General features: G+C 41.0%; 1 protein-coding gene across 1 annotated transcript in view; it reads left to right on the top strand.

Annotated features, from left to right (window-relative positions):
* The window catches only part of pcloa (piccolo presynaptic cytomatrix protein a), a 53,069-nt gene that overhangs the window by 10,264 nt on the left and 14,895 nt on the right, over positions 1 to 27,910 (top strand). Inside the window, exons 4-11 of the mRNA XM_062443813.1 lie at positions 8,899 to 9,102; positions 12,583 to 16,660; positions 16,997 to 18,537; positions 20,110 to 22,174; positions 24,005 to 24,052; positions 24,688 to 24,770; positions 25,069 to 25,144; positions 26,064 to 26,189. Of these exons, the coding sequence (XP_062299797.1) occupies positions 8,899 to 9,102; positions 12,583 to 16,660; positions 16,997 to 18,537; positions 20,110 to 22,174; positions 24,005 to 24,052; positions 24,688 to 24,770; positions 25,069 to 25,144; positions 26,064 to 26,189 (8,221 nt within the window). The remainder of the gene's footprint in view (positions 1 to 8,898; positions 9,103 to 12,582; positions 16,661 to 16,996; positions 18,538 to 20,109; positions 22,175 to 24,004; positions 24,053 to 24,687; positions 24,771 to 25,068; positions 25,145 to 26,063; positions 26,190 to 27,910) is intronic.

The raw sequence follows: 27,910 nt of genomic DNA, 5'->3' as shown, positions 1-27,910 counted from the left end.
TAACATAGATAATTGTGCATCGGTGTAATTGTATTAATCATATTATTGGGAGAAAACAATTGTTCATGCACTTCTGGGTACTGGAGATTTTTATTCCTATCTGGGAACAAAAAGCTCATCTGCACAAAGGCAGCAATCTATTTTAAGACATGTTTCTTACGTTTCGGTTAAGGATTGGGTTTAAACATATATGATTAAAGTAAGCTTCCATTGAATAATGTAATTCAATACTCCTCACAAGTGTGGCTGTTTACATACTCGTTCACACACACTCACTGGTGGTGTCTTCCTTCCTCATTGTTATTCTGTGGTTGTGCCCACGCCTCCTCCCACAGACTGAACCCTCCTGAGTCTGCACTGGCAGATAAAGACTTTCTCCATGGTCATACATACACATATGTAAATGTACACTAACACCCTTTGGTGTTATCTGAATGTCATACACAGTAAAGGCTCGGCATTATTTAGTTAGTCCTCTGAATCCATTGTTTACTGTAGTTAAACCCCTGTTTGTGTTTAAGTCAGGTTAGTCTGCATCTGGCCTATACAGTCCAGCTACCTCACAGCTCTCCCATCATTTGCCCAGGAGGCAGAAGTGTACAGAAATAGTCACAGACACAAAAGAGCCACAAAGGGGAGAACACAAGCAACTGCAGGGCAGCTCTCTCTCTCATACACACTCTCTTCGGTCTCTTTGTAGCCCTTCTTTTCATATATTCCTTTAAAAGGGTCTTTTTTCTATACCAAGCTCCCCACAGAGTCCTCCACATGGCCACATTGGAAGGCTTGAAATCAATGTTATTTTTAGACATTGTTTGTTTGTGTGTGTGTGTGTGTGTGTGTGTGCAAGCTTCATAAAAGGATATATCTGTTGAAGAGGTATTTTAGTTAATTTGGCAGTATAACTGTTGGTACACACAGTAAAGATGGATGTGCTGTACATGCTACTGTACTTCCAGACAAAAACTGTCTTGTGTGCTGTATTAAGTAGGTCCAACATTTCTTGTTCAAGCAATGACAAGTGATACCATTTATTTAAAATTCACTATGATTGAATGTATTATCCTGAGGCACTGCAAGCTGCCTCTATTTTCCCCCAGCTCCACTCCAGAATGATTTCCAATTATCCCCTTTCTAATTTACTGGTGCTTGTATGCTTAGCAAGTGCCACATTTTTGTCACTGAGCCTTTTGTGCCAAGAAAGGGGGGAAAAAGCCAAGACATCATGTGTGCCAGCACCGAGCGCTGGTGAGACAGAGAGGCAGGGACAAGCAGGCAGACACACATTCTGGCACCGACCTCATTTAGTTAGCACAGGTGTTATACTGTATTTACATCCGGACTGTTGCCACACTCTCTCCCTCGATACACACTGTACTGCAGTGACAGGAAATTCTCTGAGAGTTGAAAAAGCAAGTTGGTTTTATGTATGATTCTGACTACCTCACCAAAAAGTTGATATTCAGTAGTTGAGGCTAAACATAGAGCTTGCATTAGGAAATGGCTTCCCCTCCAAAAATCCTTTTGGTGCATTAAATAACCTGAGAGGGAAGTGGATTAGCTTTTTACACATTTAAAGTAGTGCCTTTCATCATTATTGCAGAATGTAGAAATGCTGTAGCTGGAAGGCATTTGTTGGATTGAGAAATTGTAAGAAACCGACACAATCATAGTCACAACTTCCCTTATTTATGTATTTACAACTGAATAGTAAGATGTTAGATCAGCAAATACCAGAAAAACTAATACTATCTATCTTACTGTAATTACAGAAAAAGATGTGCGAGAGCTGTGAAATAACAAACTCATAGACAGATAACATAAATGTGGAGTGGAGGAGGATAGGCTTAAATCAGAGAGGGGAAGACAGAGATGTGACAGAGAGACGTCTTCAACAGGGGAGTTGAGAGGAAGGGGGGTGGGGTATCACAAAGGATATGTGTGCCAGCCCTTGCTGCCCTAAGCAGTGCATACCATGACAACCTGACTATTGTGATTTCTTTTAGCATGCATGGCTCAAGCCTATGAGTCATATTAACAGCAGCTATAGGCATAATTTACTGTCAAGCGGAAACGTGATGAAGCAAGAATTGTCACGCCATAAACGATTTGAGAGTATAGGAGGCAGCGAAGACGTGAAATCACATTAACTTTTCAACAGATTCTGTGAGGCTGAGTTATGTCTCTGCTATAGGTTATGCTTCTCTTAAGGTAGAACCTTTTTGTTCGTGTTATGTGATATCTTAATTGTAATGCATGTGCAAACAGTCAGACAGTCACAATCACGTAACTGGAAAAACGTTTATTGCGAATTGTGTTGAAATTTTGTGCATGATTATATTTAAACACAATGGTTTATTAAAACATGTACTGTATTATTTTTCTGTAAAATAAATGTAGTATTTATACAAAACATATATAACATACAAGTATGAATTGAAGATTTTTATTTCACAAATTCACTTCTACACACCTGGTCAATATGCTACCACTGCCATTAGCATTCTCTTTTCATTGTTATCTTATTATTTGCTTGATAACTAAACACAATTACTACTCTGTGAATGTTTAGCTCCACATTACACCATATCTCATTTAAAGGTGCAATGTGTAGAATTTAGTGGCATCTAATAAAACAGACTTGGTAGAAAAAGAATATAATATTCATAAGTACAGTATCTTTTGATTGGTGTATAATTACCTGAAAATAAGAATTGTGTTTTAATAGCCTTATAATGAGCCCTTTATTTCTGCATAAAGAGCAGATCCTCTTCCATGGAGCCCACCATTGTTTCACCCCTATTTTTCTACAGTAGCCCAGAAACCAAACAGTTCAAGTTTTACACTTTTGGAAAAGTGTGCAGGACTCTTATTACCCTCTCCTTTACTCTTTTTTGTTCTGTATCTTCTCCTCTGGAAACTTTTCCCTGTCCATCTGTACTGATAAGCTTAGTAGTGGTGTAAACACATTTATCGGCAAGTGACAAACACCTGCAGATGACGTAAAGTGACATGTATGTAGTAACTACACTCAAAGAGATATTAGATAGATATTCAAGTTACAGCTGGCATATTTTCACCTTGTCAATATGGCTTAAGAGATAGCAAACAGTTGCCTATTTACACATCCAGCAATCATGCAGTAAAATGACCACATCTTTAGAATCTTATATCTGGCACCTGACAAATGCAACTCTGGTATGTGCCCGCCAAGTAGATGCTAACTTTGTGTGTTTGCTGTTTGGTGCTTGGCAGGCAGTGTACAGCGGTTTAATTTGTGAATATTTGGCTGATAACCGCTGCCTGCTGTTGGAAAGTAATTTTATATAAGCAGTAAAACTGAACTATACAGGTAATTCACAGGCTGTAAAACCAAAGCTGAAGAATTGACTAGCACTGTGGGGTTTTTTCACATGACTACTTTCATTTCTGTATTTTACCAACTACTAAAGGAAATATCTGGTATCTTCAGCTGTTAAATCTCCACTATGTTCACCAGCTATCTTTAACTATGTGCCATTTGGTTTTGGCAGCCTGCTGCGGCTGGAAACAAGGTAGATGAGGGCAATGAAAATTAATTAAAACTGTAAATTTGTGGTCATAAAATCAAAAAAATGAGCTTGTGTGATCATACTAACTGCTATGTAGTCATTTGACTACATAGCAGTTAACGTAAAAATGTTAATTAGTGTGGCCTTAATCTTTAAAAATATTGATGAGTTGAGCTTTTTTAATAGTAAAAAACAAAACATATTTTATCGGAACAGTCAGGATAATAGGGATTGAAGATTTGATTTGTCTCAAGTAAAGTTCAGTAACTTGCTTTATTTCAGACACATGCAGACCGATTTTGAAATGGGTTGTGGATAAACAAACACAGATGAAGACAGAGTACCTTGAAACAAACGCCTCTCTCTCCTTAATCCCAAGGTTTACAGTGAATGTAGGCACTCTCTCATACCTTTTCCTTAGTGTCAGATCCAGTTTAAAAACATAGACTTATACACAAGGACACGTCTTTTTCTCTCTCTTCTGACACTTTTTCACTCACCTGGAAGGGAAATATCACTCAACAAGGCAGCAACATAACCTGACACTCTTGTCAAGAGCTAACAGAAGCATTCAGTCTCTTGTTTGTCATCTGTCCTCTTTTTAAGGTGCGTAAAACATTTGTATATAGAATTGCATCATTTACTTATGTTCAACTTTCATTTACCCAGGGAAGCTCAGAAGGCTTCTTCTGTGTTCTAGCAGGACTTTGTTTTACTCTCATTTATTGGTTTACACACATTCCCATCTAGTGTGACCACAGTCCTCTTGTGATGGTTACTAAGCAGTTGAGGGTTCAAAGTGCTTTTCTTAGAGCCTTTTGCTTCATAGAATTCGTTACTTGTTTGGGATAAAAGCCAACCATTTCCTGGTCTCAAGCCCAGTTCACAAACCTTAAGGTTATCACCACTCACAAAACATTAAGTGGCATGATTCAAATGCGAATTACATCAACACATGAGCATGGATCCCTTGAAAAGGGTGCATACAGCACATTGAACACGAGATGGGAACATCTGTAACTTTGGGAAAGTTATTAGGATAAAGATCTTTTTTGGCTTGCAAAGGAGCTGATGCTGTGATGTTCTGCTTGCAGTCTAGTGCATTATAATTAAGTTGGCCACTCAGCAACACTCATCAATGAGAAAAGGGCAGCGACTTTCAGATTTTAATTCCAGCAAGAGCTTTAGCACTGAAAGGTGAGCACTGCAGAAAGGACACAAGTCTTTCAGTGTCATTATTTTTCATATAATAAAGATTATACTGTATTTTGCTCGACATATATGGTGCTTGATGCAAATGAACTTCAGCATTGCAAAGTCATGATTCTCATGACTGGGGAACTGTCATTTAGACAACCTATATTTTGTGGTTTTACGGCCAGGCTCAGTGACTTCCTGGAGTGTTATTATCCTTGTAAGGTTGCCAGGCAACTCACAGGACTTTAGATGCTGGTAGGCAGATATTGTTACTAATGGACAGAGCATGGCTAAACTATTTACTAATCTGTGTTTTAAGCTAAGCAAAGACAACCAGCAGCTGGCCAAAGCCTTATATTTAACAGACAAATATTAGAATGTTGTATAATTCATAACAGGGAAGTGTGTACTTCCTGCCTTGAACCATTCTTTTTCGGCTTTTCAGACACATTGTACGGCACATGCTCAGGGCCAAAATACAGAGTCACTTAGGGCCACAGCCCCACCTAGTGGAAAGGTCATGCCATTACAGTGACAGATACCCTCATTGAGAAATAACATAGAGCAATAAAAGCAAGTAGATAAGAAGCTAACCTGGAAGCAGGGCGGGAATTTGTTTTGCTACATGTGTAAGTGATGTCAACCAAAATTTCAATCTGTATTGTAATATTTATGGTCATTTTGGGTCATTGTGATCTACAGCTTGACTTCCCAGGAATTTATTTGCAGATTTACAGTGTAATAATGTTAAGCTTGTTGGCAGTAGCTGGCGTTGAGTCACCTCCAATGACCATTAAGCTTCTTCACTTCTACCGCTTCACCCCTTCCCTGACTACATCATTCACACTTTCTCCTCCTGCCCATTGTTTCACCATCCTATCTTTGCTCTCACTCATGTCTACACACCACTATCACTTTTTTTTCTTGGTTTGTCCTCCCGCTTCCTTTACCTCTGCATCCTGTCATCTGTCTTTATTCATCTGTCCCATCCTCTCCTAGATCCTCAACCAACCTGGCAACCCTCTCTGTGCCAGGCTGTCTAAAATTAGATGGGTAAAACCTTCATTGGATCCCTTGTCTTTACCCTGTGTCTTTTGAGGAACTCTCACTTAGTCTTGAGCTTTTTATTTATTTGAGGGCATGTCATGTGGGAAGAAAGAGCAAGTTGTCATTGTCTTCCAAGACCTTCATTACCTTTTATCACAGTATGTATGTCATCACCACCGTCACAAGCTCATCTCTGTGGGCGTTGTGTGTCAACCCTTTGGCGTCCATGAACACTTGATGCCAGGAAACGTCCTTGTAAGATTGTGATGTGAGTGACTACCTTCCTTTTATGAATCATCCATGCTGCTGTTTGCAGAAGCCATCAAGGCAGACAAACAGAAGCATACACAGACATGACACTTTTATTTGGAAACTGCATTATGGAAAATCATCAGCTGTCTCATTAGTGTTAATTACAAGGCAACACTACATAGTGTACCATGCCATTAAATCAGACATTTTGGATTCACCCCATATATTCTATTTGTGATACTACTGGTGAGGAACCGTTTCTGAACTTGTCGGACATCCCAGTAAACTAATGATTGATTCCAGCTAGAATGGTACAACCGGTAAATAGTATCCGCTAAACATCTGCATAATAGCATTGTCTTTGTCAGGATGTTAGCATGCTAATGTTAGCATTTACTGTAAAGCGCTGCTTTGCCTAATAACAGTCTCACAGAGATGCTAGCGTGGCTGTAGACTTGTCTTGTTTTGATTATTCAGTTAGAGAAAACTGAAAAATAAAATACATAAAACAACTCCTCCCATTTGAGCTGGAGGCAGAAAATGTTGTGAATTCCTTTGTATGCATCAGTGCTTGCTGTGAACCAGCTACTAGCAAATTTTGTCTTATGTGTTGGTTACTGGGTGTTAAAGTTTGGAGCTACCACCTCTGGAGTTGTTCTGTGTAGCTTTAAATGAAACCAGGAGGACACTGGCCTTTTAGGGTGACTGCTGTAAGGCAAATCAGTAGAAAACACATTTGAGATGGCCTTTCATCAGCAGTGAGTTGAATTAACTTTCCTGCTTCAACAGGGAATTTATAGGAATCACCTCTTTTTAAGTGCAGAGTAGCACAGAAGCTGCACAGTAGCTAAAATAAACAAATTGATATAAGTGTATTGAGTGAGTGAGGGGGCAGTAAAGGCTGTAAGTGTGCCTGCTGTGATGTGTTGATAACGTCAGTGATGACAGGTTCTGAAGTGGCTGAGGCTGACCAATTCTCTGACTGAGTGGTTTTTTTAGCATTTCCTATCAGCAGCCATCTCTCCGGCTCTCAGTGCCTGCTCTCTCTGGTTTAACTGATAGAGCCGTCAAGCTGGAGAAACTCCCATCTCAAGTCCTCCCAGCAGGGATGGATGGGTCATGCCGATAGCGTGTGCTCGTACTTGCACATACACACACACACACAAAGGAACTTGCATCTGTACTTTGTCCATCATCATGTCTAAGGATTAAGTTGATTAGGAATGTAACAAACTAATGTCAGCAAACTTTAGTGATGGAAGGAGGGCTGTTATTGCTGTTGTTTCTCCAGATATTAAAATCACTGTCAAAATATTTTTGCTGCCTTTTTTGATTTAAGACCTGCCGCAAAGATCTGTGGGCAGCTATATAATTATCTCAGTAGAGTAAGCTTCATACTGTAGGTGTGGCATGACACAATGGCTCATACCCTGACTTTGCTGCTATATTATCTCAGTCTCCTGCTTTTTTGCACTCATTCTGTCTCAGTCTTTCTTTCTGTCTCTTTGTGCTTGGATAGAGATGGATTTTCTGCTGCATGGCTTACATGCAGGCAGAATTTAGCATAAACCCTGCTGGTAAACCATGCAAAAGCATTTGTAAGAGGGGGGTCACAGAGGAATGTTGCAGCACCGGAAAGCTGTGGCGAAATGTGAAATGAGGTGTTTACATCAGAGTGAAGGTGCAATGAAAACATGCTGACTGTTAGCTCTTCTGGGAGTCAGTGTATGTGTGTGTGTGCAATTGGTGTGTTAGGCAGATGAGAGAGAGAGAGAGAGAGAGAGAGAGAGAGAGTGTGTGTGTGTGTGTGTGTGTGTGTGTGTGTGTGTGTGTGTGTGTGTGTGTGTGTGTGTGTCTGTGTGTACTGTCTATAGCTTCAGTGTTTATTTATTTGTATTTTCTAAAATCTCATCAACATCCCACTGTTGATTGTTTATAATCACTTTAATTTCAATTCAAAGAGGATCAGTACTAGATATTAACCTCCAATAATAACCGCTAATGAATTATAAGTACCATAGTTATTTTACCACACACCACAGCCTTCAGCCTTAATATGTACATTTAGAGCCACGTGTGGGTCCCTGGGAATAAACAACAATAATAAGCTAGCCATGACAGGGCAGATACAGCCAAAGCAGACGGATTAGAACATCTGTGTCAGTGTTTCTTTTTCGTAAGTGGTAACAATGTTTAGCTGTGTGTAAAGACTACATCCCAGGTGACTTTAGGGAGGAAATAATGAGAAATATTATTGCACTTGAAGAATAAACAGCACTATAGACATTACTTAACTTGGCTTGAGTTGGGGGGAGCAACTGGAACTAAATAAAATGTACAGGGAGTGGATTTCTGAAAAGAGAAACAGTTGTGGTTCACTAATTTACACATTTGTGATGCCAGGAGACTTATGTTTTTTTTGTTTTAAATGTTTGTAAATGGTTTATTTAACAAGGTAATGTTTAGGATATGTGCACGTTGTACTGTCGTGTTTGAACACCAAATGATACAATCATAAAAACAAACTCAAACACAGTCTCTCTGGTTAGTCTGCTACATGAAATGTCTGCAAAAGCCACCCAACTTCTGACATGCCTTGGTAAACTCCTGTCCCATTACCATGCATTATGCATAGGCCCATCTCTGAAGTCCCACAGATGTAAAAGCTCCCCTAGAAATAGAAGAAGTTATATTGGTGCATTGTCACAGTGACTATCTAATTACATAGTCTTTTTAACAAATCTATGCCATTTACTTTTACTGATTTAGTTGTATAAACACTTAACACTGGACATTTTTTTAAAGAACTGATATTAATCACTAACAATATTTTACTGTCTTTGTCTCACAGAAAGAATGGCTTTGCCTCAACTGTCAGACCCAACGAGCCATGTCGGGTCAGCTCGGAGACATGCCGCCTCCAGCCATGGCTTCCCCAAAGAAGCCACCGCCTGGACCTGCTCCTGCCCCCTCCTCCACCCCTGCCCCTGCTGCTGTAGATAGCAAACCTGTAGTAGAAGCAGCAAACCTACCCTCACCTGCTCCTGAGACCAAGGTAGAGCCCACAACCATTCCCACACCTGCTGCAATTTCACCTGATCATGATGCCCCTCCCTCTGATAGTGCCCCTCTTGCTGATAACACCCCTCAGGAAACACCAAAGTCAGAAGAACAAAAACAACCATTAGCAGCTGAACCAGTACCTGAGCCTGTAATTCATCCTGAACAAAAAGTTTCAGTTTCAGAGAGTGAAGCCGAGAGTAACCCTGCAATTCCAGCAGTTGAACAAGAGCAGAGTAGCTCTGAGAAAATAGCAGAGGACCCTCCTCATCCTGACATATCACCATCTAATGCTGAGCAACAAACACAGAGTGCAACTGTTAGTGAAATCCCGGCAGTTGAGCAACAACAGATAAGCTCTGAGAAAGTAGCAGAAGACCATACTCACCCTGAGACAGAGCCATCTAACGTTGAGCAGCCAGGACAGACTGCAACTGTTGGTGAAATCCCAGCAGTTGAGCAACAACAGAGTAGCTGTGAGAAAGTGGCAGAGGACCATAGTCACCTTGAAACAGAGCCATCTAATGCTGTGCCACAAGCACAGAGTGCAACTGTCAGTGAAATCCCAGCAATTGAACAACAACAGAGTAGCTGTGAGAAAGCGGCAGAGGACCATAGTCACCTTGAAACAGAGCCATCTAAGGTTGAGCAGCAAGCCCAGAGTGCAACTGTCAGTGAAATCCCAGCAGTTCCGCAACAGCAGAGTAGCTCTGAAGAAGCCACAGAGAACCTTTCTTTCTCTGTGAAAAGTGAGATGCAAAATCTATTGACTAATACAGACTTAGACAAAACAACAGTCCCTCCTGAGGTAGAAACAGAGCCAAATTCCAAGGTTTCTCAGGATGAGGCTGCAGCTCCCCTGACAGATAATGACAAAGTGGTGCCCACTCCAGAAAAGCCTCTAGATGTGACAACTAATTCAGTTGAACCAAAATCTGCCTCAGTCATTGCAGCAGTCACACAGGAAATTCCTGATCAGTCTGAGCCAAAGCCAGATTCCACAGCTAAAAATGAAAAAGAGGAGAAAGTAATAGAGGTTGAACTTGGTCAGCCTCATATAGATGAAACCCACGCCACTACAGTAGGTCAGACTATATCTGATACAGTGGATACAGCTTGTAATGTGGACCATACAATCATCCCCCCAAAACCTGAGGCAGAGACTGTAGCACCTGACATCAAGAATGAAATTACTGCAGAAATAAAACCAGAACCAGAACCAGAACCAGTAGTCGAGAAGCCAACATTCACAGAAGACACTCCTCAAGCTTCAGTTGAGGCTGCAGAACATTTAGATGTAGTAGCCCCTGTTGACAAAGTTGAGGAACATAAACCTGACAAGCCCGTGGAAGAATTAGAACCTGAGCAAGCAAAATGTGTAGTATCTGAAAGTGCTTTAGTGATTTCAGACAGCAAACCCCCTGCCTCAGCTTCAGAGGAGAAATGTCAGGCTAATGAAGTGGAAAACAAACCCATAGAAAAAGAGAAGGGGCCTACTACACTTGATCCTGCAAATAAGTCAATTCCCATTGCTCCAGTTGAAGGAGAAACCAAAGCTCTGGAGAAAGAAAATGAGATCACTGTTGAGAATGTTATCATTGAACAGGAAACTGCTAAGCAGGAAACAGCTGAGAAAGCTGTTGAGGAAAAATCAGTTGAGAGTAAAACAGTAAAGGACACTGTTGAAGAGAGCGTTGTTGAGGAAAAATGTGTTGACAAGGAAACTATTGAGGAGAAGGATATTGAGAAGACAACAGTTGAGGGAAAATCAGATGATAGCAAAGCCTTAGAAGAGAAGGGAGTTCAGAAAAATGCAGCTAAGGAAAGTATTATTGAGGATAAACCTGATGAGAGGAAAACTTTGGAAGAAGATGCAAATGAACCGATTACACTTAAGAAGGAAAATGACCAGACACCACTTAAAGGGAAGGTTAATGAAGCAGAACACTCATCTACTGAAACAGAGAATGTGTGTTGTGTAGAGAAAAGGGAATCAGAAAGAGCAGGTGAGACAATCCTGACTGTTGCTGAAGAAATCCCAAAAGAAGAGATACAGATACGGAAAGAGGTTGATTCAGAAACAAAGTGTGAGCCATCACCTGCTGAGAAAAGCATTGTTGAGACAGCCTCATTGCCAGAGAAATCAGTGGAGATAGAAAAATCTTTAGTCAAAGCAGAGAGTGAAGCACTGAAAGAGGAAAATCAGACACCTATAGAGACGCTGTTAAAAGAAGATGACAAATCTAAGAAAGCAGTTACATCTGTTCTCCCACCACCTGATGTTAAAGAGGAAGGAAAGGTCAATACCACAGAGCCAATGCAAAGCATAGAGATGGTGTCATCCTCAGCTGTCATTAGTGAAACAAAAGTCAGAGATAAATCCTGTGAGGACAAACTCAGCCAGGATGAGGCAGAGTCTGGTTCACAAAAATTAAACAGCACTGGTGAAAATCAACATGAAGTAAAGTTAGATCAAACAGGCAATGATGAAAAACAGCCTGAGAAATTCACTGAGGGAAAAGTGTCAATCATTGAGAAAGAAGCAAAACTTGACGAAGAGGAGGTTGAGTCAAAACCTGTTGCTGGCAACATCCAGGAATCTATTTTGGTATCCGAGGAAAGTGCAGTCTTTGACAAAGATGGCACTCCAGAGTTTGATGTAGGAGAGAACACAAAATCAAAAAAGGATGAAATATCAGAGAAAGCTTTTGAAAATGGAGATGTGTCTGTATCAGTAGTTTCAGTCCCTGTAGTAGAACCTGAAATCCCAGTCTCTGTAGTTAGTAAGCAGGACAAAGGTCCAAATGAGGATAACACTAACATGGAGGAGAAAAAGGAGGCTAAAGCTCAGCCTCTGGAAAAGCCCAATGATGAAGATGCAGTCACTGAGGTGACCGTAGTATTTCACACAAGTAGTGGTAGATTACATGATTATCTTCGTACATCAATTGCTTAGTCTCTGATGTAATTAACAAATATGGTATATGTGGTCAGTTATATGGGAAATGGCTTAACTAGGTATTGTATTGAAAATTAATGTAACAATATAAATATATATATGCAATATAAAATGTTTTAATTACAGACTGTATCACATGCTTAAAGATTAGAACTTTTGTAGTAGCTTGTCCAAAATGTATATTGTAATTCAATGCGCTTTGTCAACTTCACTGATTATCTAAAAATAATTTGAAAAATGCCTAAAATTTTTATTTTCCATGCTGCTCTAAAAGCCCAGTACTACAAACAAAGTAATACTGTGCCTTTACCACAGATTACACCAACCAGTTTTTGGTGTGACATGATTTACTGAGCCCTCTACTGCTGTAAATAAATCAAATCCACAAAGCTTATTTTCATCATTTACTCTACTACTGCTATATTTTGAATAACCAATCCAGTTTAAATATTTTTCTTTGATGCATTGCAATATATTGAGAAAAAAACATAATTATATCTTATTTTCATTCAACAGGTCAAAACGGTTGAGACTCTGAAAGAGCCTGGAGAGAAAGAAATGGCTGCTAGGGAGGGCAGTCCCACCAGCCCCTCAGACCTGGCAAAGCTGGAAAGCACAGTACTTCCCATTCTTGAGGCCCAGCCAAGCACACAACCAAAGGATGATGAGGAGAAACTAACAGATACATTAAAGACCAGACGTAAATTAGAGGTGCTTCCTCTTTCACCTGACTCACCAAGTTCAGAAGATGACAGAGAACTTTGTGAGAAGAATGCCAAAGGTATCACAAAGAAAAAGCTCCTTGTGCCCATGGATATAAGGGCAGATTCACTGGATGATAGCAGTGAAAGCTTTGGAAAAGAAAGCCCTATGTCAGGGGATGATGAGGAATTTATCCGGAAACAAATAATTGAAATGAGTGAGAATGAGGATGCTTCTCCATCTGATGAGGAAAACCTAATCCGGCGAAAGATCAGAGAGGATGAGAAGAAAAAAATGGAACAGGAGAAAACAGAGGTTGTAGAGAGGACAACATCAGGAAAAGCCAGACGACTTACCAAGAAAAGCACTATAAGTCCAGATGATGAAGAAGATAAACAACTTTACAGTTCATTGGATAGATCTGCAAAAGACAAAGAGGGGGTACCAGAACCAAGAGAGGAGGAACGTCAGAGTGGTACTGGAGTTCGCAAATTCCAAACTATGGAGCTGAATGCAACCAGCAGCCCTATGCATGTACCCAATGATGATGGAGAGCCTGAGATGGAAAGCCTTACAGACTCGCCAGATGATCGGTCTAGAGGTGAGGGGTCATCCAGTCTACATGCATCCAGCTTTACACCTGGGACATCCCCAACATCCCTCTCATCTCTGGATGAAGACAGTGACAGTAGTCCCAGCCACATTCGCTCTGGTGAGGGTAAACAACACAGGAAAGCCAAACACAGACAACCTGGCCAAATGCTGCCAACTATTGAAGACTCATCTGAGGAAGAAGAGTTACGGGAAGAAGAGGAACTGCTCAGGGAGCAAGAAAAGCAGAAGGGCTCAGGGAAAAAATCAAAGAAAGATAAAGAAGAGATTAGAGCCCAGAGAAGGCGAGAACGTCCAAAGACACCACCAAGCAATCTTTCCCCTATTGAAGATGCCTCACCAACTGAAGAACTGAGGCAGGAAGCTGAAATGGAGGAGATCAGACGATCATCTTGCTCTGATTTCTCCCCCAGTATTGAATCAGATCCTGAAGGTTTTGAAATCTATGCCGCAAAGATTGCAGAAGTCCAGAAAACATATAAACTGCCTACATCAGTATCTCTTCACTCCCCAACAGATAATCAAAATACTGATAAAGCACACACAAAAGCTCTCAAATCTGCTGATGAGGCTTATGAGGAAATATTGCTGAAGGCTAAGTCTCCAACAGCTGACAAAGGCGAGATTCAACTGGGAAAAGAGTCCCTTTATGGAGGCATGCTTATTGAAGATTATGCCTATGCATCTCTTATTGACAATTCAACAGCTGATATAGGGGAGCCAGAGAAGATTGGTGTTCCTGGTCAGCCCAAAATCCTGAGATCACCAGATGAAGTGTATGAAGACATGATAAAGAAGAGGAAGGAATTCATGCAGCTAGAGCAAGAATATCAACAAATCCAGCCAAAGATAGAAAGCACTAACCCAGAAATTGTCTTGCAACCTGCTGAGATTACCTTCTCCAAAGTTTGTACAATAACATTAGGCAAAGATGGGAAGCCATTGTTGGATGCTGAAACTGCCTATGAAGAGCTAATGAAAAGAGTGCTGACTCCTGGAACAAGTCCTACTCAGCAGGACCCAGAAATAGAGGCAACTGCATCTAGAAGGGCGCTCCACCCGATTCCAGATTTAAGGGTGACGCAATGCTCTTCAGGAGAGTTGTCCTCTGATGACGAGAGTATGTTTAAAAAGGAAGAGGAGATATCCGCAGTATCAGACACGACGTCAACTATGGAAAGCAAAGCTGTGACAGCATTTTCAGATCAGCAAACTCACACCACCATTGCAGCATCCGAGGCTGATGTTGTTGACTTATCAAGTGCATTCCCAAAAACATCAGCCCCTGTGATTGTCAGTGTGTCGCCCTTACCCACAGTTCCGCAGTACACTCCCAGTATACCTAGCATTGTGTCAACTGCCCCACCCGTGCCCCCTAAGCCAAGCGTCCTGCGTATGGCTAATTCTCAGGAAACAGCAGAAGTACCTGTTGCACCACCACTGCCTCCTCCCACCCCACCAAAACCTACTGTTTTCCCCAGGAAGGCTCCAGTTCCACTTCCGTCTCAGGCTGCAGCAACTCCAATCAGACCAGAGACAATGGCTATGACTATATCCCAAGGATCACCTACAAGACAAGCAGTTACACCAACATACAAACCTCATGTCCCCCCTCCTGTTCCCCCAAAGCCATCAATTCCTGCTGGTATTGGGGATAGCCACAGACCAGGACATGGTGTCAAACCTCCAATTGCACCTAAGCCTGGTTCCCAGCCGTCTTCACCTGCCCATGTCCCACATCCACCGAGACCCACTGCACTTCCCACTGGTTCTACTGACATAGCCCTGAATCTGAGCCCCTCTTCTGAGAGCAAGCCATTTCAACCCTCACCAAAGTCTCCCTCTTCTCCAAGATATGCCAGCAATCTTCGTGATACATATGTGGTCATTACACTCCCATCACAGCCCAGCTCTCCAGTAGATGGTATCTCAACTCAAGCTCCTACTAGCCCTGGCCCGGCATCTCCCTCACGTCAAGCTCAGCCCAAAAGTTATCACCAACCACAGCCTCAGCCTCAATCACTTCTACAGCAGCATCCACAACCTACTCCTCCTCAAACAACCAGGGTGCCTCTGGCATTCACGCGAGTGACAGAATCCATTGAGAGTCAAGAGATTTGTGGCCCAGAAAAACACGTATCTAGTTCTTGTCACATAATTGAGGCTATATCTGCCTCAGCACAGCCATCTGTGGTTATGCCTAACCTCATCTCTCAAGTGGTCACTACAGAAGTCCAAAGAACCACTGTCTCTGTTGTACATGAAAGGACACCACCACCAGTGCCAGCTCCAAGGGCAAATGGTGTCCCAATCTCATTGGAGAAAACTAAACCCCAATTGCCAGTACAGAATGGACAGGCCGTCCAACCTTGTGAGGTGGTAGATCTTAGGACTTTGAAGGTGGACCCAGAATCAGGCATGAATGGTGTGGATCTGTCATCTGGTCCAGACTCAAGACATCAGTCCTTTGCAACTGATGTCAGTCGTCAGAACAGTGCAGTGCAGTCATCTGTGGTCAACCTTAGTACTGAATCATCCACTGTCTCTATTGTAACTGATAGCATCACCATCGTGACCTGTGCTGCCACAATCCAGCAATCTGATAATGTAGACACCTACCAAGCATCTTCAGTGCCCCTTCAGCTTACAAAAAACAAAGCATTTGAACCTGTTTCTCAAATTATATATCGCCCTATTGATTCTCAACCCTCCACTAATGCTGGTACAGAGATCCCCATTAACCTCTCAGTTGGGTCAAGCACGGGTGGTGGAGTTTTCCAGTCCGTCCCTGTCACTATTGCACCCACTTCTGTTGCAGGTTGCGTCGCCAATGGATTAACTACAGGAACAACCTTAGTGGCAGGAGCTGTTGACCTAAGCACAACAAAACCATTCAACACTCTAGTGTCTATGGATGCTGCTTCTGCGGAAGTGGTCACAGCTGTAATCACAGATGATGATGGCAAACCAGTCGATCTGACTGCAGGAAAAAGAGCTGTATGCTGTGATGTTGTGTACAAGCTACCATTTGCAGGAAGCTGCACTACTCAGCAACCCACCACGCCCCTGCCTGAAGATCGCTTTGGATATCGTGATGACCATTACCAGTATGACCGCTCCCCTTATGGCATGAGAGGGTTTGGTGGAATTAAACCGTCAATGTCTGACACTAATCTAGCAGAAGCTGGCCTGTTCTTTTACAAGAGTAAGAACAGCTATAACTTCAGTGGCACCACAGAGGGTGCAGTAGATCTTACCTCAGCAAAGATTTCTGATGCAGGTCAGTGCAGTGACATTGCAGACCTGTCACTTAAATGTCATTTTGAACTGCCTCCACTCATTCATGGCTAACATGGTATTTTTTGGTTTGTTTTTACTTTTTGTTTTGTTTTGCATGGACAATTCATTTTTCTTTGTTTTTTTGTTCTTTCATCGTGAGATTTTTGCATGTGCCTGCATGCTGTTACTGTGCATTTTGTTAATGCTTGTGGACATTGGAGGGTTTTTTTAAATCCCTTTTCCACCTTTTTCCATGATTTGGATAAGGCATTACTTGCTTCAACATTGAATTAGTCTGCATTATATGGACTCAACTGATGTTTTTGACTTTTGACAGGTGAAGCAGTTGACTACTCCAAGAAAGGGACATACGCAGGAATGACAATTCCACCCTATTCCCAAGCCAGAGTCACAAGTGCTGTTGGTACACTCTTTGGTACAAGCAGTGTCTTAAGGTCATCAAATGGGGTGGTCTATTCCTCTGTTGCAGCACCAATTCCATCTACATATGCCATTACCACCCAACCTGGTTCCATCTTTAGTACAACATACAACACACTGTCAGGTATGCATACCAGCGACACCATGCCTTCACTGTCCAACCTCCAGAACTTGCCACTGACACGGTCCCATAGTTTCCTGTCTACCATCTCCATTACTGCAGTAGAAGAACAAGGAGATGCCCCGCTCAATCTGGAGATATCTAGAGCAGTTACTTCTGCTGAAGCTGTCAACACAGCAACACCCTCTTTATCTCTTGACAGCTACACTGATGCCTCACTGGAGGCCATAGCTGCTTCACTGGAGGCTCTTTCCTCACCCATGGTTCCTGGGGATGGCCAGTATCAGGTAGAGCGTGAAAGGCTAGAGATGGAAAAACTCAAGCAACAACGACTTGCTGAGGAATTAGAGTGGGAGCGTCATGAGATTCAGCGGTTCCGTGAGCAAGAACAGCTCCTGGTACAGAAGGAACTTGAGGAGCTGCAAGCCATGAAGCAGCATATCCTGACCCAACAAGAAGAAGAAAGACAGGCTCACCTTATGATGCAGAAAGAAACATATGCTCAGCAACAGCAACAGCTTGAGCAGATTCAGAGACTCCAAGAGCAACTCCGTCTGCAACTGGAAGAGCAAAAGCTTCGTCAGATGTACCCAGGTGGAGACATGCCAGGGCATGGCTTGCAGGAGGCAGTTGTTTTAGGACCTGATGGCACAGTCCTGTCTCGAAAGATCACAGATAGTGGGTGCCAGACAGATGAAGAGGATGAGACAGTCAGCAAAGCTTATACAGCAGGGAGAAAAAAGAGAAGTGCTAAAAAGAGTGTTGACAGTTGTGTGCAGACTGATGATGAAGATCAAGATGAATGGGAGGCTCAAACTAGAAGCAGGCAAAGCCGGCCACGCACTGCCAGGGGAGATAGGGGAGGGCAATCAGAAGTGTCTCTTCAAGCCCACACTGAAATTTCTATACAAACTGATACAGATGGGAACATTAGAATGGACACTAGAATGGAGCTGTCTGACTCTGAAAGGACTTCACCAAAGAAACGACCCACCCCCTTAGAAATAGGCCAGTCTCCTAACCTTAAAGCTGAGTCCTCTACGCTTCAAGCCCCTCCTAAATCTCCCAATGTGCTCTATTCCCCCATATCCCCCTGTATATCCCCTAGCAAATCCCTTGAGTTTGTATCCTATGAGAAATCCCTGGGTGATACAAGCCCACAAAAGCTAAGAGGAAGTGCGGATTCATCGAAAGCCTCTCCAGCTAGTCCCAGGGGACCAAAAGCCATGCAGAGATCCATGTCTGACCCTAAGCCCATGAGTCCAACAGGAGAAGAAAAGGCAACATCTGGCACACAGCATGGTGATAGCTATACTGTGAGTACTATCACTATAACTTTTGACATAAATATAAGAAAGAACATAGGCACTGGCTAACAAAAACACAAAAGTTGGTTTATTCTAACTTTAAGAATATCAATACATTACTTAGACTCCATTTTTGATCAATACTCTGCAAAACTAAATTAAATCCTTCAGGGGATGTTTTTCCAAGTTGAGCTCATCTCTTGATAAAATACTAACAGCTTAAATGATGGCAGTTTTTCTGTGCCTTTGATTATTAGGGCACTAGGTTTTACACAATTTAAAGTCAGCTTGCCATTTAAACTGTAAAATGAACCACTGTAAGTCAAGCATCTCGTAGCACCAACAAAACCATTATTTGTCATGTCGTATTCATGTAGCACAAGTGGCATGATGGCTCAGTTGTTGGCACTGCTGCCCTACAGCAAGAGTTTGTATGTTCTCTTTATGTTTGCATGAGGAAGCTTGCATACAATATGACATGCATGTTAGGTATTAGAGTACTACTGCCTTTTTCATCACCACAGAGTTGCCCTTAAGAGTGGAGATTCACCCACAGCGCTGAACTATAGCTGTTTGCTGCTTCTAAACAGTTTTGATGGCTCAAATGCAGAGGATGAATTTTTAAAAAGATTAATTTGTGAAGTCATATAATGTTTGCCTGAGCAAAGTACACAAAAAAATGTAGTTACAGTTAAATCAATATTATGCTTAAGATAGCAGATGCACCTGTTCACTGAACTTTGTTATGCAATCCAATACACATGTGTGTAACTGTAACCTCTGACTAAGGGATGTACCAAACCTTTAATTCTGAGTGTAGAAACATTAGCAAAGTTATAAAAACAAATACAGACTTTAAATAAATGTTTAAATTCTGTAGTTTTTCACTTAAAGAATTTAAGCATTTGTGCCATAATGTCATATTAGTTATTGTGGACAACATTTTAAGTAATGTGTAAAGCTCCAAGTTCATTTCAGTTTGAAGACATGGACAAGGACAAGGAAATGAAAGAATCAACTGAATAGGTTATGCATACCCACTAAGGCATCCTATGTTGCTCCTTGCCTTTATGCAGTATGGAAGTCAGATTTCTGCTTGGGCAATTCACTGTTGAGAATCTCATACATACATAAAAGGCTGGAAAATAAGCTGAGCTTGCAGGAAAATATTGAGCTGTCAGATATCCATAGAGGCTTAATGTGAATAAATTACCTCTTTTGAGACTACACTTAAGAGTGTACGGTTTAGTGAGTGGTAGGTAACATTTATGGACAGAAATGCATGTATCTTACTGGGATACACAAATGATCAATAAACTGTGTTTTCCAATTATTTTTCATACACCCATTCACCATGCTCCTGTCCTAATCTATAGTGCTGATTTTATATTCATGTCATAGAGAGACTCATCCCTATTTTTAAATTTGATATCATAATTGAAATAAAAAATGTGCAATTATCTAAAGTTAATTTGTCTCCCAAATTCTGAGGACTACATGACCAGTTGACACAGTTATTTGGGGGATTAAGAAGACCATTTGAATTCCTACAGTCCTTAACATTTTTACTTTTTCCTACAGGGGAAGGGCTCGGGTGGCACACCAACAGGCACTCAAAAGAAGGTGAAGAGGACTCTCCCCAATCCACCCTCAGAGGATGAGTCAACAACTAGTGGCCAGACATCATATAGCACCAGTTCTGCCCGCCGCAGAATGTGCCGCAATTCTAACATGGCACGTGCTAAGATCCTCCAAGACATTGATCGTGAGTTGGATCTGGTGGAACGTGAGTCCTCGAAACTTCGCAAAAGACAAGCAGAGCTTGATGAGGAGGAGAAAGAGATTGATGCCAAGCTTAGATACTTGGAGATGGGCATTAATCGTAGAAAAGATGTCCTACTGAAGGAGAGAGAGAAGAGAGAAAGGGCCTATTTACAGAGTGTTGCTGAGGACAGAGACTACATGTCAGACAGTGAGGTTAGTAATATCAGAGAGACTAGAGGTGGGCGTGGAGGTGGTGAAGATGAGGAGATTGAAAGTCATGGTCTTGAACGTCCCAGGACAGCTCCTCAGACTGAATTGGATGACTTTGTCCCACCTCAGACCAAGCATGAGTATGGAAAATACTCCCAGTACCAATACCCTCAAAGCCAGTACCAGTCTCTCTATCAGACTCCCCAGTCCTACCAGTCTCATTCTATCTACTCCTCTGTCCCCTCACTCACTAGCTCCCAGCAGCAGAGTTACCACCAGATGCTCCTGTTGCAGCAGAAAGCTGCCAGACAAGCAGCCCTCCTTTCAGAGCTGGATGCAACTAAATATGAAGTCATTAGCCGCCAGCCTGATCCCACATCATCAGCTTACCTAGGAGTCAAATATGACAAATATGGCAACCACCTTGATCTCAGAGCTTTGGAGGTAGGAAGTATAGCAAGCAGTCCTATTTCAGCTGTCTCTGATTCCTTTTACACAGATGTTGATCACCATACACCTCGGAGTTATATGCTGCTGGAAGAGGCAGCAGAATTGGCGAAGAGCTCCACAGGTCTGTCTTCATCTTATAGTCTGGCTGAGCGAGAACTGGCCAAGGCAGAGAAGCTGCTGCGCAGGAGTGCTGCAGATCTGGGTTCTACTGACTATCTGGGATCTACCTCCAGACTCCATACTTTTGGAAAGACCCCTGATGAAGAGGATACAATGGAGGAGCCCTATGAACTGAAACTCCTGAAGCAGCAACTCAAGCAAGAGTTTAGGAGAAGTACAGGTGGGACAGAAAACCTAGAACAACTGACAGGTCTCTCCCAGCACTATTATACCCCAAGCTCTGGCATCTCTAGTTACTCCCAAAGACAGTATCCAAAGTCAGACAAGTATAGCATCAGTCGACTTACTCTAGAGAAGCAGGCAGCTAAACAACTCCCAGCATCCATGTTGTACCAAAAACACAAGACTCCACTAATAGATCCTAAAATCTCCTCTAAGTATTCCTCTGTTACCGACAGCAGGGGTTTGGAGACAGACTATACCAATTATCTGGGGTCTACCAGTGGATCCGCAAGATCCAGCCGACTCATGCAGGATGAGATTACATTTGGTCTTCGAAAGAATATTGCAGAGCAGCAAAAATACTTAGGATCCACCTTGGGTGCCAACTTGGCTGGTTCGCTAAACTTGGGCCAGAGCTTGGGTTTGGACTCTGCCTATCCTAGTGGTAGTCGCTCAAGACCCTCATCCAGGCCTACATCTTGCTATGGCCTGGACCTGTCTATCAAGAGAGACCCTTCCAGCTCTTCCCTGAGGCTCAAAGGGGACGGTGAAACGTCTGGAGATGGACCAAGTTATCAAACCCCTTCTGGTCGCACCAAACCTACCAGCCTCCCTATTGTACAAAGTGGCCGTGGCCGAATACCAATAGTAGCTCAGAACTCAGAGGAAGAGAGTCCGTTGAGCCCTGTTGGGCAGCCAATGGGCATGGCCCGTGCATCAGCAGGACCTCTGCCACCCATCTCAGCTGATTCAAGGGACCAGTTTGGTTCCTGTCTATCCTTACAGGAATCCCAGCAGCAGCATATCAGGGATGAGCCAACCAGGGGTAGGGGTTATGTGCTGCTGGATGACCTTCAGGGCACCATGTCAGATAGTGAAGGTAAAAAACAGACTTGTCAAATTGTTGCTCTTTCCCTATTTAATGTTTCATCCTTGAGAATGTCTGGTTATGATTGGTCTTGCATGCATTTAGCTGTTTGGGTATTTATTGAAAATCTGCATGTGTCTATAGTGATTTTCTTCACGTTTAATTTCAACTTTGATGAATGTATCTTTTCTTTTCTGGTGTCAGTATATTTGGTCAGTCTTTTCTATTTTGTGTACATGCATGCCTTAGTACATATTGCTCTATGTTGTATAGGGTGTGCTTGAATGTATCTTTATGCATGCACTGTGTTTCTGTCAGTATTTCAGATATTGTGTAACATTTTCCATATTTGTTCACTGCATGACACCGTACGGTATAACTTACAGCTACATTGTGTGGGAGGTTTTCCTCCTCAAATAGCAATGCTCATTTGTGGCAGTCAATACTTTATTTCAACAACACTTCCACATCAGAAAAGAAGATATATACTTTAAGCCATGAAGAATATAAGTCCTTCAAATCCTACTTATTAACAACACAAGGCTTGAACCACAATAGCAGAATAATACTTCAAAACTCAGGTCCGATTGAGAAAACGTTTTTTACTCACTAATGATACACTGAAAAAGTGCCTCCCCCTCTTGTACAATTTCCATGATTGGTACAAAATTATGTCACATGAGCCAGTTTTACAATTATTCCTCAAAATGACAGTGTATAGCCTGTAGTACATTAATTATAGTTTGGAATCCACAAAAGTTGATCTGTGATGTGGATAGTGGTTATTAATGGTATATTTAATGATCATATTTAAGTTTCAAAAATATATTTGTAGGTTAAATGTGTTCATTATGATAATCAAATTGTAGGCCAGAACATGTTACCACATTATAGCGACATTCATACAAAAATAGTTTACATTTACAGTACATCCATGCAGCGCATGCATGTATCAGTAGAGGGTTCTTGAATGTTTTTGTTTGAATTGCATGATGTTTGGTTGCAACACTGTGTGTAATAAATATACAACTTTAACTTGCATGTCTTGTTGTGAATACTTGCTTGTATGTATTGTTATATGTCACATTTAATGTTGCATGGAATACATTTAAGCCTGTTTATCTTTCTCTACCGTATCTCCTTATGATATTTCTCCCTCCCAGTAATCAAAAAGTACATACTCAATTAGTGTGGCCCATTTTATTTCTATATATTTTTTAAATTATGAAAATAATGAAAATCATATGAGGAAAAAATCAATAATGCAAGAATACTACTGAAAATCTGGCATTATTTCCTGCAGCTCTCCTCATTTTTCTCTACACTTTCTATTATTAAAAGCATATTCTCTGTTGTCATCACTCAGAGGACCCAGTTTTGTAAAATGTGTCTGAACAGTGTCCCCTTGCAAGAGGAAAGGAAATGATTGTTTGGAAGGAACATTAAGTCTGGTAAATCTCAGTTATGTTGTTTGGTGAAAGCCAAAAACCATCAACTATATATATAAACAATACATTTCCTATCATTCCAGTAATTACTAAAACCATGGTATCTTTATGCTGTTGTACATACACAACAATTCATGATTTTTTAAGTACTTAGTAGCAGCAAGGGGCTGGCCACTTTCCAAGCTGAGGACAGTATATTTTATGTAAGAAGACACAAAATGTGCCAGTTTTAGTGCCTAAGTGTAGACTCTTAATTAAGATAGCATTGTTGATGTTCTTGGTTTCGTTTAAGAATCCCTGGTCTGAGTTATCTTGAGCACAGCATAACGACTTGCTAATAGATTCATATGGATCCCAACATTTTGCAATGTAAACTAATTTGCCTTGATTCCAGCCCTAAGTGATTCCTTGATGGCTTTGAACAGAGACGATGCAACAAATGGTAGAGTATTAGTTCAGTTATCTAGTTATCTAGCTAACATATTAACCTGCACCACAACTCAAATGCACATCTTCATGAAATGATGACTAAATGTTGGGGAGGTTTAAGACACTTACATACATCCCATTTGCAATTCTCTAAATGTATTTTGATCATTTTACATGGCAAAATGTCACATGGTAAGACATATATGCATGTTTTTGAAAAGAAAATGGTGTTAGATAATAATAATAAAAAACATGCATACCCAACATTTACATTCATATAAAATTGCCACGCTATAGGTTTAGATTACACTACACTGTACATATTGTACTAACACTGTTTTTATTCACACTCAATTAAACCTACATGTGTTTCTTATTATTTTGCAATGCCAGTGAACATTTTGTGTTGCTTGGCATACTTTTAACCTTCAACAGGAACTTTAAATAACAAATTGCTGATTGATGTGGGAAATTTTTTTCTGGCCCTTGTATTTTGCTATACCAATCACGAATTAATATGGCCTTTTCACTAATATAATTTTGCTTAATGGCATATAATGACCTTTTATTTACCTGAGGAAATCCATCCTCTGTAATGGTATGAAAAAGTCCATGTTCTCAAATTGGTTCTGCTTCTTATTCCTGAAGCCTACCACCTGAGACGAGAAGAGACAGACTGGTTTGATAAACCCAGAGATGGACGATCAGAGAACGGACAAGAAAAAAGACAGGTGAAGCGGGAAAGAATATACATTCACACGAGCACACACACACACACACAAACACAGCAGTACTATTCATGCAGACCCTGGAGTTCTTGCATATATACCAAAAACAAGCAGTAAATAAATGCATGCACCAACACTCAAACACCTGTATATCAGTCAATCTATGTGGTAAGTTAACGAGAGGTGTTAACAAAAAGCACTTAGACCACAAATTTCCATGTTGCAACGTATTCATTCTTTCATTCTCTTTCCTATTTACCGTGTACATACATAACATCTCACTATTGTGTATGGGTCACAGGGTAAAGGCCCGTACTACCCCTTCCCTCACCTCAGGGTCAAACTGCAGAGGGATCCCAAAGACCGCAGTGTCTCAGGTAAAGTATAACAATTTACTGAATTTCATTCAATAACATCAACAACAGCAGCGTGCTAATAATAGGAATAAAATATGTGCGCAGAGGCAAGAGGTTTATTACAAGCTAATGTGTTATTGACTGTAATGCATGCATTAGATTGTATTGACCCCCTTGCTTACTGACTGTATCAAATATGCCATGTGTACAGCATAGGCATTGTTTTCATTTAATCATAAAATAGAATAAAAATGTTTTTTTTTTAAACATTCAGTAAAATGTACACATTAATCTGGATCATAATGTCTCATTAGGTTTACAGAGCATGACTAGTATGCTTCATGCATTTTATTTATTTGATATTCATGCCAAATCTCAACAAACTGACAAGTCACTTGCTATTACGTTCCATCACACCATTCCTCCAGGCTCAAAGCAAGCAGACATTTCATTTCCTGGCTTCCCTTTTGATTTGGCTCCTCTCCATGCTCATCAGTCATTGCCATGCTCAAAATGGCGTATCCCTCACACTCAGGATTATCTTGCACAATTAACCAACGGCCCACAAAGGAAGCGTTTTGTTTATGAGTGTATGAACTGAGTCATTTTGCCTTAGTCATTTTGCTCTTGCTTGTTGTTTTGCACTGTAAAGGGAGGGAGGTTTTGGTTATGTGTAGGTGAAGTCCTTTTATGTGGAACCTGTGGAGGGACAATATAATATAACAGATAAATGTGTGGTAATTTTATTTTGCTTAGCATGTATATTAGTGTCTGTATATGTGTTAACAGTATCAATTGTATGTCTCTTTTTGTGAGACAGGCACAAAGTAGGTGAAAAAAGGGGGGGGGGAGTCAATGTTAGGGAAAGAACAATTCATTTATATGTAAATTGCCATACAAAAAATACCATTTATCTGACTTTTCTGTTGGTTCTAAGCAGGAAATGGTCTGGGTATCCGTGTAGTTGGAGGGAAAGAGGTCCCTGGCAGTAATGGAGACATTGGAGCCTACGTTGCCAAAGTCCTACCTGGTGGAGCTGCAGAACAAACAGGAAAGATTCTTGAGGGTAAGGTCTTTTACCAAATTTAATTGGAAGTATTAAAAAAAATAAATTAGAAAATATATTCTGAAGATTTATATTTCACAAATTATATATTCCATGCTTATTCTATATTTTAAGATTTTTGGACTTGTGATTCACATTTATTCAGTAACTACATCAAAGGTCCCTCAAAGCTTACAGGCTGTCAGGACTGAACATGCAATTTGAGTAGGAAAAACAGCAAAACAAATATGTCTTGATTCATATTTAGTTATATCACCTCCGAGCCATGACTCACATTTGGCCATAAAAGATTAGAACAAACAAGGAAAGCTTAAAGGTGGAGAGTCTAATAGGCAGGACTTTAGTAATACTGGATTTTAAAAAAACCTTCAAGACTTTTATATTTAAAATTTACAGTTTGATAATTATTCTTTTAAAATGCAGTTGGTCACTCCCCTACTATTTCATATAGATGCAAACAGCTACAGCTAGCTATTTCATCAAGTAACCATTGTGCAGTACCTCACGAATACAGTATATGACCTGTGATTTCACCCTACACACCTCTCACTGACACCACCTCTGGATAAATTGCTATGGGGTATATTAACAGGAACACCATTTCATGAGGTGTTATTGATTCCACATGGGGGAGTCTGGGAACGGTTAACCCTGTAACCCTCCCAGTCCATCCGTCTACTCATAGTCCCCTTTCATCTCTGTGTTGAGCCACATTGAGGGTGTCGGAAAACTGGTAAAGCTGTGGCCTCGGCCTTTTTAAAGCTGCCACACTGTTGATCTATGGATGGTGAGATAGGGAGAGAGAAATACAGCCTAGTTTGGGCCTGTGTCGTGCGTAATCCATCTGTCTGTGCTCCGTGGATGTGTGTGAGTGTGTGTGTGTGTATGTGTATGTGTTTGAGCGTGGGCTATTATTTTCGCACTTTCTGTTCTTGTTTGTGTCTCCTTCCGTTTCTTTTTTTAATCCTTTCACATTGCTGTTTTTCGTCTGTATTTCTCTCTCCATTTCTATATCAGGACACTTTAAAAGGGTTACAGTAAAAACTGCTTATAAAATACTAATATAGAAAGTTCTGATGTAGGAAAAAATAGTGGGAGAATGGGACTTAATGTGGCTTGTAGATATTATTGAATTTAATTTATTTCACAACATAGTGAGAGTTAATAAACCTTCAATGCAATTTGATGACAACATAATAACGATATTATGGGAATATAAATGTAAAACTAAAAGTTACACAGTCATGTTCAAGGATCTGTGAGGCAGGCATAGCAGTGCATTGAGCTAAGTCAGCATTATGAATGCATTAAAGAAACTGGGTATGGGACTCAAACATGGTGCCTATTCACTTGAGTAAAATTGCTTGCCTGGCACATTAGCCCAAAAAGTATACTCTAGTTGTGCAGCTGGTTGAATATTCACAGTAGTGTTTCTCTGACATGGCCTATCAACACTACACGGGGATGACATGTTCCTTTTCCAGGAAGATTATGATAACAGTTCCTAAAACCAATAACAGCGACCATGTTTTCAGTCTCCGGAAAGTAGTTCTGTGTAAGTTAGAGGCCACTGCACATATACAGGAACACAGTTTCATTTACAGAGCTTTTTGTTTTGCTACATATCACAACCTCTTGGCTTTGTACCACATTGTACATTTCTCAAAGAACATTGGTTGGTTTGGTTCATTTTCAAACATTTAGTCTTCATCTCCAACAGT

Source organism: Scomber scombrus, chromosome 22 (genome assembly GCF_963691925.1).
Source record: "Scomber scombrus chromosome 22, fScoSco1.1, whole genome shotgun sequence".
NCBI lineage: Eukaryota > Metazoa > Chordata > Actinopteri > Scombriformes > Scombridae > Scomber > Scomber scombrus.
Note: the sequence above shows the minus strand (reverse complement) of the source record. Positions and strands in the feature narration are given on the sequence as shown.